The sequence below is a fragment of the Cygnus olor genome, chromosome 24, assembly GCF_009769625.2.
Source record: "Cygnus olor isolate bCygOlo1 chromosome 24, bCygOlo1.pri.v2, whole genome shotgun sequence".
Classification (NCBI taxonomy): domain Eukaryota; kingdom Metazoa; phylum Chordata; class Aves; order Anseriformes; family Anatidae; genus Cygnus; species Cygnus olor.
Window position 1 is genome coordinate 4,713,316 of NC_049192.1, and position 14,911 is coordinate 4,728,226.

Genomic DNA, 14,911 nt, shown 5'->3' on the forward strand with positions numbered 1-14,911 from the left:
AGTGATAGGGATGACTAGAAAAGAGAAAACAGGCTACAGAAGGGCACTGGGGCACTGTGTAAACTCACGGTTCATCTTTCTCTTCATTACAGTGTGCAGTTCTGGTCTCTCCACTTAGAGGTGCAGAGGAACAAATGTGATTTATAGGCTAACATCTGCTTATAGAGCAGCCAGTTGGATGGAGACCGGAAAAGCTGCGATGCAGGAAAGGCAGGACAGACAGTAACAAATACAGAAATGGCACACATCAGGTAGAGACAGGGTGTAAGAATTAAGGGGCATTAAGCAAAACTAACCAGCAGCAGGATGAAAACAACCTTAAGGAGGTACCCGTGGATCACTGACCTATGGAGGTCCTTGCCACAGAACATTTTGAATGCCTAAAATTTACTGTTGTGCCAAAAGCCATTGGACAAATTCATGGGCAGGAAGTCCAGCAATGAGTCTTAAAAATAAAAAGCTCATCTCTGGTTTGGGAAATCCCTAAGACATAAATGAACCTGTGAATGTATTCTGAAGGAGGAGAACTGTCATCATACCCTCTTCTTAAATTTTTTTTCTCAGCCATTTGATGCTGGCCCAAGCTAAGGCATCTCGTATGGCCGCAGACACCTTCAGTTTGCCCCTGGTGCAGCTGTCCATATTGTTCATATGTTCATATATTGTCCATATGTTCTTTTCTTTTCCTGTAGTCTTTGTTTTTGAAAGACCTGTGTGCAGGCAGACAAGGGTAAGGGCCAGATAAGAGGACAGGAGCATCCTTTCTGATTATGGGGCAGAGGTAACTCACTGGCTCCAAGCTTGCTTGATGTAAGGTATCAAATGCTGACTCCTTTTGACAGTGTTGCAGGAATGCTGGAGTTAAAGCGGTTTCCAGGAGCTGAGGCTCCCTGAGGACCCAGACAGAGAAGGACCCAGGTTTTAACCTCATTTGCTCTAACTTTAGGGATCTCCTGCTGTGTGATGAACATAAAACTTCCCAAAGACTTTCGCCAGCCAGGTCCACCATTACAGGGCTGCAGAGCAACCCCTCCTCTGCCTGGCCTGTGGAGGAGAGGGCACCCTGACCCCGTGTCCCACCCAGCATCCCGTGTCCTGCCTAATATCTGTGCTGAGAGAGCTCGTCTCCTTGGGTGACACCAGGAAAGGGAACTGCAGCCCAGCTCAGAGACTCTGCAGCGCTGTGGGAATTCCTGGCTATGGTTCCCAAATCTGTCTCCCACGAGATTTCACTGCAGGACTCATGGACCCCTTTTGGGACTGGGGCTGGAAGAGGTGCTGTGATTCCTGGTTTGGAAGTTGACTTTCTGCTGAATTCAGCCGACAGAGGGAACAAGGGACACTAACGAGAACGGCTGTCATGCTCTTTATCAGCCTGTCAGCACAGCAGCATGGGGGTTTCACATGCTCAGCTTCTAAATGAAAAACCCTTTGTGCCTAAGAAAGAAAATGCTTTTTGTAAAAAAATCTGTTTCATACAAATCATTAGCTGTAAAATATTTAGGACTAGTTCTGCCTGTATATGCTAGGACACATTCCGTCCTGAACAGACCAGACTTGGAGGTAACATCCTCAGTATCCTGTTCCCATGAGACACCCTGATCAAAGAAGCTGTCTCCCTTTTGCCATCCACAGCATGGTGCCAACATCACAGCTCACGAAGCCCTTGTTATCAAGGCTGGGAAAGGATGGTGCCAATTCCCGAGCCTCAGGGATTTCATGCTGAGTGATTTACATGAGACTCTGCTTACCGAATACCCGGCAACCCTGGTGAGAAACCTGCAGCAGCAATAGTTGGGAATAAGATCAGGGAATTCCTCCACAGAGGTGTAATTTATCAGCAGAGACTGAACCCCTTAACTTGTTCCAGATTGAGGCTCGTATGTCCTGATGGCAGTTCTTTGTGTCAGCACTGGAGGATCACCCGTGTTTCTTTCTCCTAAGAGCCCAAGGTGTGGGAGGAGGAGAAGCACATCTCCACCCTCAGCCATGGTCAGCTGTGCCCACGAGCATTAATCAGGCTGTAAACGAGAGATTCCCTCTGCTCCTCCACATCTGTTCTCGTCTCTCCTCCCCCAGGTGCTCATTTTACCTCTCGGGCTGGAAGTTTCCTGAAGTTTCGGGCAGCAGCTGGCTCTTCTCCATCTACCTGTGCGTTCACACCTTGGCAGAGGGATGCATGTGTGTATCCTTTGCATCCCGTGTGGAAAAGTCTCCTCGCGAGCTTTATTGCCTGCTGGCTTTTGGGAGCTTCTTGGCTTGGTGGGTGAGTGTGAGGCAGGGAAAAGTCCCCGGTAGGGGCGCAGGAAGAACACTGGGTGACTTTCCACTGGCTGCGTGCTGACAGGGGTATGCATGGAAGCATGGGAGAGATTTATGGGGACAGTTCTGCCAAACACTTGTGATCCCACAAAAATTTAGCTTCGTGTCCCACAGCGCCTGGCAGGATCACACATGTGTTCCCATCCAATTGTCTGTGGTGGGATATTATCCTCTCCCTTGCGACCTAATGGTCATTGACTTTTATTTCTTGAGCTTGCCTGTTTAATTAAGGAGTTGCTTCGCACCCAAAGTATGGGATAAGCAAGAATGAAAGCAGCATGCTTTCGAGACTGGAATAACAATCGAAATGTCAGCTCACCCTCCATGCTAGCTATTAAGGCTGAATGAAGTGCTTGTATTATGGGTCAAAGGATGTCTTGGTAGAATGGGCACTATTGTGGGTGAAAACTACTTATTTGACATTTCTTAAGTTGCATTTAGCGTTTCTCCTAAACAAGCCTTTGTGATTTGTCTAAACAGCTGAATTTGATGCTAATAAAACAGTGGACTGTGCTTTGTCCAGGCACTTTCTGTGTTAGATGGTTTTAGTAAACACTTTAAATTTTGAAAGTGAAATAATTGCTAAGCTTTCACTAGGCACCACATGTTGAGGTTACTTAATACGCTGATATCAACAGGCATATTACCAAACTAAAAGTTAGCATTTCATGTAGATACAGGAGCTCTGAAGTAATTGGCAATCACACCTGAACTTATTAATCAACACCAAAAAGTCAATGACTAGCTAATTTGCACATGTAAACTTCCTTTTAAAAGCCAGATAATATCCGAGCCTCTGTTGATTGAAGGGATGCACCTCCTGATGTAACTCCCATGGCATTAGTTTGCTTTCTGATTACAGTCTGCGGAGTGTTTTAGTGTCTCACTGCCCGTGGAGTGAATGCGTCCCACCTGGACCTGGTGTCCTCCAACAGCAGTCCCATTCCCTACATTGCTCTGAGGCAGTAAAATATTTATAATGCAAACTGGACAACAGCATGCACCATGGGGCTGTGATCACTGTAAGGAACCGGTAAGTGGTGTATGTTACACAGTCATGCAAATAAGCACACAAGCTTGGACAAGGTGTTGAGCTCAGGCCTTTTGTTCCAAATCATATCTGCTCAAGCAGTTTTCTTTGCATGTTTTCCAAGAAAAGAAAATTAAAAAAAAATGTTTTTTGACCCGATTGCAAGTTTTCACTTTTTTTTTTTAAATTTCAATAGAAATTCCTGTAGTTTTAGTGGAAATTGTCCCTGCCCATGGCAGGTGGTTGGAATTAGATGATCCCTTCCAACCCAAACCACTCTATGACTGTGATTTAACACAGCGATTGGAGGAGGGAATAGAAATTGTAAGCTTTTTGTTGTTTGAATTTTCAGTGGAAAAAATCTGCTTTTTGTTTCCAGATCCTGATTTTTTTTTTTATGCACGTCATTTTTTTTTTTTTGAAAGATGCCGAGGACCTTTTTGGCCGTTCAAGTGGGGAAAACATGAAAAACTTCAAAAGCGAGTGGAGATTTTAGCATTTCCCATGCCATTTCAAATGGTGGGGATTTCTCCACTCTGGTGAACCAGTCCCCTGCCTGCCCACCCCCGGAGCAAAAAGCTGCCCCTCAGGAGCAAGCAGCGGGAGCTCCCCGGGGGCTGAGGAGGGTTTGCCAGGCAGGGTCAGCACCTTGTCCCAGCCGGAGGATGCCGCGGCTGCGAGGGAATAGAAGCGGAGAAGGCTTACAGCACCACGAGGCTGCTGAGGTTCTGGAAGGCATAATCGGGAATGTGCCAGATCTGGTTGAGAGCCAGGGTCATGGCCTGCAGTGCTGGCAGGTGGTTCAGAGCTCGGACAGGGATCTCCGTCAGGGCATTATCGTCCAGCCACAGGTGACGCAAGGAGAGCAGCCCCTCAAAGCTCTTCTCGGGCACCACAGAGATAAGGTTTGCATCCAGGCGTCTGAGTGGGAAAGAAACAGGGTGGGGATAAGTGAGAGACTGATCCAGCATTGCTTTCTGTGCCCACAGCGTTATGTAAAGGGAGGTTTGGTGCCGAGGTGGGATGGATTGATGGCCAGGGAGATTGGGTTAGTCTGTAAGTAGTGATTAGCATGGGGAGGTCTCAGTGCAAGGCTCCTGCCGGCACCCTGAGATATTTGACCAACTGCCGAGGATGGTCCCTTCCTGATGGCCATTTAGTGGCCATTTTATACAAAACAGCTGGGCTGAATCCTTTCATATGACCCCACCAGATGGGCACTGGCTGGCTGTGGCTTGCAACACTTAAGCGTGAGTATCCCAGCTTGTCCCCTGTGGCCAGCCTTGTCGTGGGTCTGCCTGACCCCGCAGTGCAAGTGCCCTGGCACAGTCCCATTTGGAGTGCCCCGCAGTCCGCTCAGCCCCACAGCCACAGGCTCTGCAGGAAAGCCAAGCAGCATGGGCCAAATCCCATGCCAGAGGGAAAGGATTTGCCTGAAGAATGTGAGATACGTGGCAGCCGTGCTCGGGGTCCTGCGTTAGGTCTGAACAGCCAGCGTTACCTGTAAAGCCGTGGGTGCAGGAAGCACTGAGAGCAAGTCAGACCGTATGTCATGGCACAGGAATTAAGCCTGTGCTCTCTGTGTTGCACATGTTCAGGCCTTTCTTTCTCCTTGATTTGCCAATTGCCTTTTTTTTTTTTTTTAATCATCGTGGAATCCTTAAGGCAGTTGAATAGCAGAGATTTAATTTGGTTAGAAACTTTAATTTTTAAAACTGTATTTTGTTCCAAAACAGAATGAGAAGCCAAAAATGTATTAAGCTTATTATGGAAAAAAAAAAAAAGTAAAAAAATAGTTTTAGGAATCATCTCTCTTAAAGATCTCTTATTTTAACAATGGTGAGCAGGATATATTGTGTTATCTGTAGATTTTAAAATCAAAATAAAAGAGGAAAATCTTTCAAATTTGGATGAGGTACCAGGAACCAATTATACCAAGGAGAAAAAAAATTCTGATTTCCATCCATGGCTAACAGAGCCTATTTTGTTTACTCAATCTATCTAAAAGAAAGATCTCTGAATTCAAATTTGCAAAGATTTTTGCCTCTTATCACAGCATGAGAGAAGACGGTTTACAGAACTGTCATGGCCCAGCCCTCAAATTAATGATCATCCATAAGAAGAAAGTAGTATATAAATTAGTATTTTGGCTATCAAAAATAATATTTTTGACAAAAGTTGAACGCTGGAGCAGAGCCCCAGACTCATGTTGCCCCCATCTCCGCCAGACACTTGTTCAAAGAGCACACGTAACATTTCAGAGTTCACAAACTGCTTCCCACCACCCTGCCATAAACTTCAAGTCTGCAGCAGGAGACTTAAAGCCCCGGCACATGCACGGAGCAGGGAGGATTCCGTGTGTGAGCTGTGGTCTCTGTGGTGGGGTGGTGTTTCATGGGTGAAAGCCTTGGGTTATCCTAGGAAACAGGGAAAGGCATTTCCTGCACTGGCTGTCTGAGCTGGATGGACGAAGTGGGAGACTTGTACCTGCAGAAGAATTGTGGTCACACCTTCTGAGATCCCCCTTGGACAACTGTCCTTTGAATGCAATATACAGGACTTGATTCAAAATCACCTCAAAACCGAAGGGTGGATTAACTATTTCAGCACGCCCATTTTGCCACACGAATGATTTTCTCCAAATTGCAATACGCTTGTGTTGCTGCAAAGCAACCTTTTCTATTTTCCCGTGCAAGGCTGTTCAGCTGAAAGGTTTTCACTCAGCTCTACTGATTTTGGAGGGTGAGCTGAGGATGACAAGAACATGTCACAACCAAAACTCAGTATAGTTACCACAGTGCTTACATCTTTGCTCAAAAAGCTTACACAATACAGTGTATATCTTTATCTTGAAAGGATGGGCATGTTGCAAATTCTGCCTCAATTTACCTCCTATCACCCAGGCTGCAGTCAGCTCAGAGCACAGTATCATTCATCTTCCTGTGAAGACATATTTAAAGAATAAAGAGCCGAAAAACAAACCCTGCAGCAGCTCAGGATAAGATTAAAGAGTCTATTTGAAAATTTTCATCAAAATGTTTTGGGACAAACAAGAACTTTTTGACCAAAATTAAAACTTGTGTGGGAAATGTTAATCTTTGCTTAATTTTTCCATCCCTTCTTCAGCATAAGAATTCTGTTACTTTTTGGCATCATAATTTGTTTTTCGGAAAAAAAAAGCAAAAGTACTGCTTACTTTTCACAGAGACATTCTTTCATCCAAATCCCTATATGTTTACTGAAAATTGTTTTAAAGTGAATGCTCTGTTTCAAGTTTAATTAATTAAAGAACAGACAATGAAAATATCCGCTGTGAATAGTTATCATTTCTCAAAACCAAATTCAGCTCTCAGAAATGGAGATGCTAAAACAGAGCTTAGGGCTGGTACAACACCAGGCTGAGCTGTCCACGAGGATGGTTCGTGGCAAGGGAGCAGGGTGCTCCCAGCACTTTGGTCGTGAGCTCCTGGGTGAAGCCATAGGCACAAGCCACAAGAGTTTGGCTTCAGTGTGATGGTGCCCCAGGTGTCAGAGGAACTGTTAGTGCAGCCAGATTTGCTCACAGCTATTTAGCACATGCTCAGGAAGGGCACTTTCTTACACACATGGTCCTGTAGGTATCAGAGGAGTGCCAGTGAGGTAGGATGGGTCCTTGGTGGATTTTCTGAGGGACTCAGTGGCACTCAAAGGTATGGAGGTCCCTACCTTTGTCAATCCCCATGGTTAGGACGGTCAATCCCCATGGTTAGGACGGGGCAATAACTGAGATTCATCTAATGAGATTGTAAATTCTCCTGCACAGGGACTGGCTTTGAACAAGCTGCAGCTCCAAGCATGCTGCAGCCAGCCTCTGCTCTGTGTCTCATTCCATCCTGTCAATGAGAGGTCACTTCTGAAGACTGAAATGAGCCCCAAGTCTTTTGCCTTTTCACCTCCGCCCTGGTGGCAGCGTGGCGTGTTGTGGGGAGTGTGGCTGCTGGCCATCCGAGACTCTAGCTGGAGAGCCGCGTGCCTGGGGAGCTGTGTTGGTGAGCTCCAGCCATGTAATTGCTGCCTTAATCTGCTCCAGAGTGTGAAAATCAGCCCCCAGCCAGATTCCTCAGTGGGGTGAAAGGGAGACTTTCTGCTGCCTTTAATGAGCTGGACGAGGGCCTCAGAAACAATGGCTTGTTTGGCCCATAGCACAGCAAACTGCACCTACCTGGAGCTACTGAAGTTAAAATTAGGAACAGGAAAGTGTCCGGCTAAAGGCATTTCACCTCTGGCTGGATGGGCAGAGGATTTATCTGCCTTTGCAGCACCAACAAGGGAACAGGGAACAGGGACTAAGTGATGGCTGTGTTCCTGGTACCAAAAGGTCTCTGGATTGTTTAATTGCTCCTCAGGGAGTTGCTGGCTGTTTCTGGAATAGAGGTGCATTCTTTCTAATAAAAGCTGTGCATGTGGGGATTGCTAATTGCTATGGCTTTCAGACAGCTCTCCACTCTCTTCTGGAAGGAGAAAAGCTGAAGTTCTTGGCACAGAGTTGTTAGTAATTATATCAATTATACTAAACAAAAACCAACCCAACAGTTCTCTCCTTTCTTCAGTGTGTGACTCTGGCTCTGTAAGTGTTTTCTGTTATGATTTATACCTAAGATAATTGGGCCGATTAGTGGGTAAATGGGACAGCGCAGGCTGGGGCTGGCTCCTCACCTTCCATGGAGATGTTTTAATCTTTATTTCACCAAATCACTCAGTTGGTTTTCCTCACAAGCATTAACCCATTTGTTGCTAACAAAAGAAGATGTCTCTTTTGCAGAGCTGCTGGATGGCTTGGAAGTGGGACTTGAAGTGATGCCTGCTGTCAAGCAGTGCTGTAGGTCTGGAGAGTGAATGAGACACACGGTGCTCTCCAGATGTCTGCATGGACAGCATTTCCAACTGACTTCACAGGCTGAACCGAGAATCAAGGCACTATAGAGCATTATCCTGATCATCGCAGGCAAAGAGCTGATTTTAAGTGGGACATTCAAGAATGCTGGCACATCAACAGCTGCTAGAAAGCCTCGGCTTCTGGCGTTAGATCTGCATCTACTACTGGTAGTCATGGGGCATTAATATGATTTCAACACGACACCTAGCCAAAACCAAAAATGTCTTAAGAGTGCCCAGATTTTACTCCATTTTCTGTTTCAAGGACTACTGGGGTAGGGGGAGAGGGATCTGTTTGGGAAAAAAAAAAACCCTTAACTTTAGGTCTAAGGTTTTACCTATGTGATCTTTGTTCCCTGAGCAGCTGTTCCCATCTGTGAGAGGAGCAGCTCAGCACCAACCACCTGTACATCTGAGCCCCATCAGCTGGTGCCTTTGCTGCAGCTGTAGCCAGTGGGAGTGGTGGGGATCCAAAGAAACCTGTTTGGGGTGGGAAAAGGGATCTTTTTCCTTGTGCAGGACACCGTCAGATGTCTGGGTGCAGGGTATAGAGCCCAACAAAGTGCAGGAGCATAGCTGACTCTGGTTCATGTGGGCTTTGAAGAGCCACTTTGTTGCTTTGAACATTGTCTGTATTGGATAAAATCTGTGTGCCGTCTTACCAAGAACAATCCAGAAATGATGCTGGGAACAAAAACATTAATAGAAGGAACCAAGCAGGTAGGAAAGCTCTTTTCTAATCACAAAAGGGCAATAACAGGATATTCCTCCTTCCCAGTGTGCAGAAGAGAAGCTAAAGCAACCAGCACAGCCATTCCAGGAGGTCCAGGTGGTGGTGGGGCTATGTGCAGTTGCCAATGCAGCAAGCATGTCATAAGGTTTGTATTAATTCTGACAGGTCGAGCTATAATCTGAGATCTTTGTTTTCCTGTGCCACAGACCCAGCAGTTTCCAAGAACTGCCTTGTTTCAAGAACTGCTTCCAGATCACTTCAGAAGATGTGCAAGTGTGTTTCTGAGACCCCTGTAAGCACATGCATCCTGCTGTTTGTAACATGACTGGCAGAAGTGTGCAGCAGTGGATAACCAAAAACACACTGTTCCCTAGCAGATGTGATGCAAATCTCAGACTGTGACTGGCAGAAGCAATTTTGCCCAAGTCTTTCCAGCTCCTTCTGACTGTGGAGCACTTACAGGGAGAGCTGCTGCCTGGAAGGCAATGAACGTGCACAATGCCATGCTGTCAGGGAACATCCTGACTTTTAATGCTGTTCTTCCTTCCTTGCACATGGTAGAGCTGATAATAGCAGGCTGTCTGGATGCCTTACACAGACCATGCACAGCAACTAGTCTGCAGTATAGACTCTGTGATGTTCCCCTACAGCCCACAGCCTGGTCGCAAGGGGACACTGGGGCCTCAGATGCCCATCCATCCTCCCAGCATTTTTGCCATATATTGGGCTATTATTTCCCTTAATAAATTTGGAGAGAATTTGCCACCAAAGATCAGAGGCAGTACTGGGGGGTACAGGGCTGGGCCATTCTCCATCCAAACCAGGGAACAACTGTGCATCTTCATTATATGTCAGCAGCTGAATACAGGGCATAAAGAAAGGAGGGTCTGGAGGGAGCTGCATCCTTCGAAGGAGTGAGGACAGACCTAGCAGTGTGGTTACCCACTGCTCCCAGAGACAGCCCCTTCCTTGGGGAACGAGGTGCTTTCTGTCTTCCCTGGCCCCAGTATGCATGTGTGTCTGCTGAACAGAGCTGATCTCACCAGAAATGCCTAATTGGTGCCTTCAGGCAATCATGTCTCTCTTCCTGTCTGAGTTTATCTTGAAAGGCTCGATTGAGTTACCTCCTATCCAATAATAGGATCTAAGTTCCTTGTAGTAACATAAGAAGGAGATGATGTCACTGCAGCTAGACTTCTCTGATAACTTAGTAATGACTGGGGCCAACACCTCTGCTCCTTTCTCAGGCAAAACTCCCAGATACACTGAGTCAGTACCTGGCTTCTGAGCTCCTGGGGAACTTGTGGTGCAAGGCATTGAAGGCACAGCGAGGGAGGATGGCTCCAGCCTGCTCAGAGCCACTCCACGCCAGCCTGGCTCCCTCCTCGCGACTCCCCCAGAAGCCAGCTCCATGCGTGGGGCTCATCCTGCCAGGCACAGTGCCCAGTGGGGCCTGGACATGCAGAGGCATGAGGCTCTGGGTCCCAGATAACCTAGGTGGGGAGCAAGGGCTCCTTCCATCAGCCGGTACCAAATGGGTAGGAGAAAGGCAGCCAGGGACTGCACTGCAAGCCTGGAAGGTGGCAAACCGGGTTTGGTCTGCTCTGCCCCTCGTGTCCTTGTGGTCATACGGTGCTGCAGATACAGCGGGAGAAGGACATGTTGCTGAATGTGGAGAGCGTTGCCTTGCAGGCCTGCTCCAACATGTGGGCTCCCTGCCCCTGCCACAGGAAAGCTCACAGCCCTCAAACAAGACTTGCAAGAGTTCCCAGCTCCCTTTCCAGACCAAAAAGTCTTGTGAAAGCCATCGCAGGCAATGAATGAAGGTTCAGGATGCAAACACGTCCGCAGTCCGTTGGCTGGGGAACAGGACCAGGTGGAGAAGTCTGCAGGGCTCTGTTTGAACTGCAATGAGTCTTCACTCGTGACTTAATGGGACACGTCCCTCTGGGAAGCCCTCCATGAGGGATGCTCAGGAAATGAAATCAGAGCAATACCTAGACTCCACACAATGTGCCTCTGGTACAGACAAGAGGGCTTTGTTATCTCCAGTTGCAGACACCTCCAAAACCCCTCAGGTCAGAACCGTGCGGGAAGGCCTGCCAAAATCCCTGTGCAACTACAGAAACTGCTGACAGGCGGGCAGCTGCCGTGCTGACTCCCTGAGCTGCCCTCTCCCCGGGAACCTGGCATTGCCCCCTGTGCCTGGAGAGAAAAAAAGTGCAGAACATAGTGCAGAAAGCAGCCAGAGACTAAGAAGAGTGGCTCAAGGCCCACAGGTCCTGCATTTTTTGGGGGGAAACATGGTGTTTGTCAAGCACAGGAGGTAGGAGCAGCTGCTGGGGGCAGAAGGAGCAGGACCCACTGCTCTCTGGGGTGAGGGGCTCTGAATAGGTCCCTGCACCCTGAGATCCCCTGGGCCAAGCAAGCTTATTCCTTGTGCTGAGTAAGCACTCAAAGGATCCTCCATGACCCTCCAATGCATCCAACGTTGTTTTAGAAGTGAAATAACCCTCAGCTGTATAGCTCTTGGACTACACTGGGAAAAAGCACTGGCCTTTGCTGACAACCTTGAGCCTTGATGGTCGTGCATACAGTGCACAGCTTCTCACTGAACATGTGTGACCCATGGCTGGCCAGATGATGCCCTGGAAATGAATGTACAACAGCTCTCATCTCACCAAGGCTGAGGCCCTCCTGGGCTTGCCCCCTCTGTAAGTTACCAGGCTGTTTTAGAGGCATAGCAGACATGGCTCCATGGGAGAGTCCCCTAGACCCTCTCCAGTTGAGGGGCCCCTACAAGGGCCAGGCAGAAGTTTTCCAGCCACATGACAGCTGCAGGGCACTGGAAAGCTCTTCTGCTCTGCTTGGAAGCTGGGCCTGCTCTGGAGGTGTAACAGAGTCATGAAAAAAGGGTTTAGCCTTGTTGGGATTTGGACCTAGCTGACCCGTGCCCCTGCTCTGCCATGGACCCAATGTGACCATGGCAAGTTATTTAGCTTTTCTTTGCCTTCTCCTGCCTCTGTACAAAGGGAACAGAAGCTTTGCCCTGCCTCACAAGGGGCTGTGGAGGGGTTGCTTTTCTTCAAGAGCAGTTAGCACTACAGATGACTGTTAGAAGACATTGCTTGGACTGTCTACAGCCTGGGCTAGAAGGGCCCCCCCAGACCACTACGCTGAGCTCCCACTGCCAAAGATACCACGTCTGATAGAGCCTGTCACACACAGAGTGAGCTCCAGCTGCTCCTAAAATGTTGTTTATGCGCATCACAGCACTTGGCTAAAAATTAAGTTGGTGTTTATTCTACCAGCACACCTAGCGGTTCTTAAGCCTTACTTTAAAAGGTGGGACAGGTCTGTACAGCAACTTGTCACCTCTGAGCCTCACTGACCATGCCCCCATCTACCTTGCTGTCAGACAAAACCCTTGAATTCCACCAGGTTATGAAATAGGCAGAGCATTAAAGATGACAGCAGACTACAGGCTATTGCCATGTCTTACAGAGGACTATACGTTGCATAGGTGGGTGCCAGTTTAAATATTTTGTTCATTTCTTATTTGCCTTGCTGTCTCCAGTTTACCTGAAGCTTCTTTGTGGTTCATCAGGAGTGCTTACACATTCAATGTATGGAACATCTGCGGCCCATCTTCTTCTTGCACTGACACATCTACTGTGTGTAACATCTGGGACACATCTTCCCTGCTGTGTGGCTGTATCTACCGTATGGAACATCTGGGACCCATTGTCCATCTTCTCTATTGAGTCGTCACTGGGGAAATGCAGCATGCCCTGGATACTTATGTGTATAAGTGAGTGAGTTAAGGTTCATGAGTCTCCATAATAAAGGTCAATGGAAAACACATTGGAACTTACTATATGAGTCATATGCAAGAGCGTGTGTGTGCAGATTGTGGATGTGAGCTGTGATTATTATTTTTTTTTGTGTGTGCACAATGTTCTAGACACTGGGAGGGCAGTTGAGGTAGCATTCACCTTTTTCTGAAAGCTGTTACAGTCCGAGATAGGAACTGACAGGGCATATGAGAGGGATATAAAGACAGAATTAATTTTCTGTGTGTGTTAGAGTCTCTTCTGAGGGATATTTGCTTGTTGAAAGGTGGGTACTGCTGTCATTGCTCTGTGAGCAGAGAAAGGCAGGAGCAATATGGACGAGGACGGGACCACCACTTTTAGCCTGGTGTAACTGATCTCTTGCATATTTATCCAGATGGATCTCCTGGTTGCCACACTAGATTGCTAGCAGTCATGCATATAGAAATGTTTGGACATGACTACCATTGATAGACATAGCAAGATATAACCTCTGCCAAGCCACGAGAGAAGTACAGCTCAAGCCACCCAAGCTGTAGTGTGACCTCTTCACTTGGGAGCACAGCGGGTGAATCCCCGGGGTGCTGGCACATGACAGGGGTGTCACTCATCGCTGCCCCCTTCCAAGAGACGCCAACCATGAACTCAATGAGTGGGAAAATTAGAAAGTGAAGTCTCAAGAGAAGATCTGACTCAGAGGATTGCGAGGAAAATTAAAAGATGACCATGATGGCCCAACTCAAGGTCAGTGGGAGCTGAATAGCTTGCTCTCAATATATTTCTGGAAAGAATCTCAACTGCTGTAAAGAGATGAAACTGCTGCTTTTTACACACTACATACACAGGTACCCAACAAGCTCATGGGGAGAGTTTCTACATCTGCTGATGCTATTCTTGGGACCAGGTAGCAATTTATGCAGACACCTTATTTTTCTGTATCATTTGCCAGTTCTATCACACAATAAAAAACACAGGAGTTACTGACGTTTGAAAAAATTTTAGCTGTTAGCCTGATCAACACTTTACATTCTTTTCTTCCTGGGAGGTGAGTGCAGGGACACTTCACATGGACACTCATAAACACAAGGAATTTGGACATTTCCTTTACAAGAACTTCACAACATCTCATTGCTCAAAAACAGGGCTTAAAGGAAAAGGGACAAGTGGAGGTGGGGATTTATTGCGTTACCGCTAAAGAGGGGTGTTCCTTGAGGATGATAGGTTCAACAGCTCGTGTGTGGTCTCTAAATCTTCCTCTCAAAAAAAGTTACTCAGGTCATTGTAGCAGGATAACCACCTTGCGTTTCACACTCTTTTTACTTCTAAGCAGAAAAGGCTCTAATCTGACCAGCTGAGCTCTTCTCACTAACAGGAGGAAAGCACATCTGTGATGTACCCAATACCTGTGTCAGAAGCCTTTCTAATTTCTGATTTGCTTCCAAGACTATGGTTACAAATTCAAATCCCTCCAGCTCTGGAGTGCAGAAAATTTCCCCTCTGGTTAATGGGTAAGCTGCTCCTTGCATTCATATTGCTGGGCAAGATGATATGCTCTGACAGCTTTCTCTGGGGGCTCCACAAAGGTGTTCTGGGTCATGTACACAGGGTCATGGGGGATGAGAGATGCTCAGCTCTGGTTTGGTACCCATGCTCTGATTGTGTGTTACCTTGGGAATTTGTTTTAGCCAGATGAAAGTGTGTGTGCAGGGGTGGGGAGAGGAGCTTTTTTTTTTTCTTTTTTTTTTTTTCTTTCTAGGAGTAGGAAAAACACATCTCACCCAATGTTATTCATGTAAAAGCCGAAACCAGTTATAGGGTCTCTCTGTAGCCAATAGAGAAAACTCGATTCCTCCACAGAGTGATTCACCCACCAGACAGGGCTCTGAGATAACAGGGATGATTCACCCTCTGGAGATGCTGATCATTTTCCACTGATGACTAGCTGAGATGACTAATATCAAGATGGCTAAAGTCAGACGAGACAAATCCACCTGATGAGCCTAAGGGAGATGTGGGCACAGCAGAGGCTTACCTGAAGGGAAAGATGGTTGCATAGCAAAGCTATAGAGGATGACTCAG

General features: G+C 47.1%; 1 protein-coding gene and 1 long non-coding RNA gene across 6 annotated transcripts in view; one reads left to right on the forward strand and one right to left on the reverse strand.

The window, feature by feature from the left end:
- Positions 1–14,911, reverse strand: part of LGR6 (leucine rich repeat containing G protein-coupled receptor 6) — a 137,606-nt gene that overhangs the window by 42,655 nt on the left and 80,040 nt on the right. Inside the window, exon 5 of one of the 3 annotated variants that reach the window (XM_040535506.1) lies at positions 4,058–4,273. The exons of 1 other annotated variant lie outside the window; for it this stretch is intronic. In XM_040535506.1, the coding sequence (XP_040391440.1) occupies positions 4,058–4,273 (216 nt within the window). Of the gene's footprint in view, positions 1–2,092; positions 2,264–4,057; positions 4,274–14,911 lie in introns of those variants that run through there. One more of the 3 variants, XM_040535508.1, reaches the window with a different exon arrangement.
- LOC121059111 lies at positions 2,009–4,063 on the forward strand. 3 transcript variants are annotated; one of them, XR_005814436.1, is made up of 3 exons: positions 2,009–2,181; positions 3,185–3,355; positions 3,778–4,063. It is a non-coding gene; the product is annotated as an uncharacterized LOC121059111 (long non-coding RNA). The 3 variants fall into 3 exon arrangements; XR_005814435.1 differs by having other exon boundaries at positions 2,157–2,266; XR_005814437.1 differs by having other exon boundaries at positions 2,157–2,262.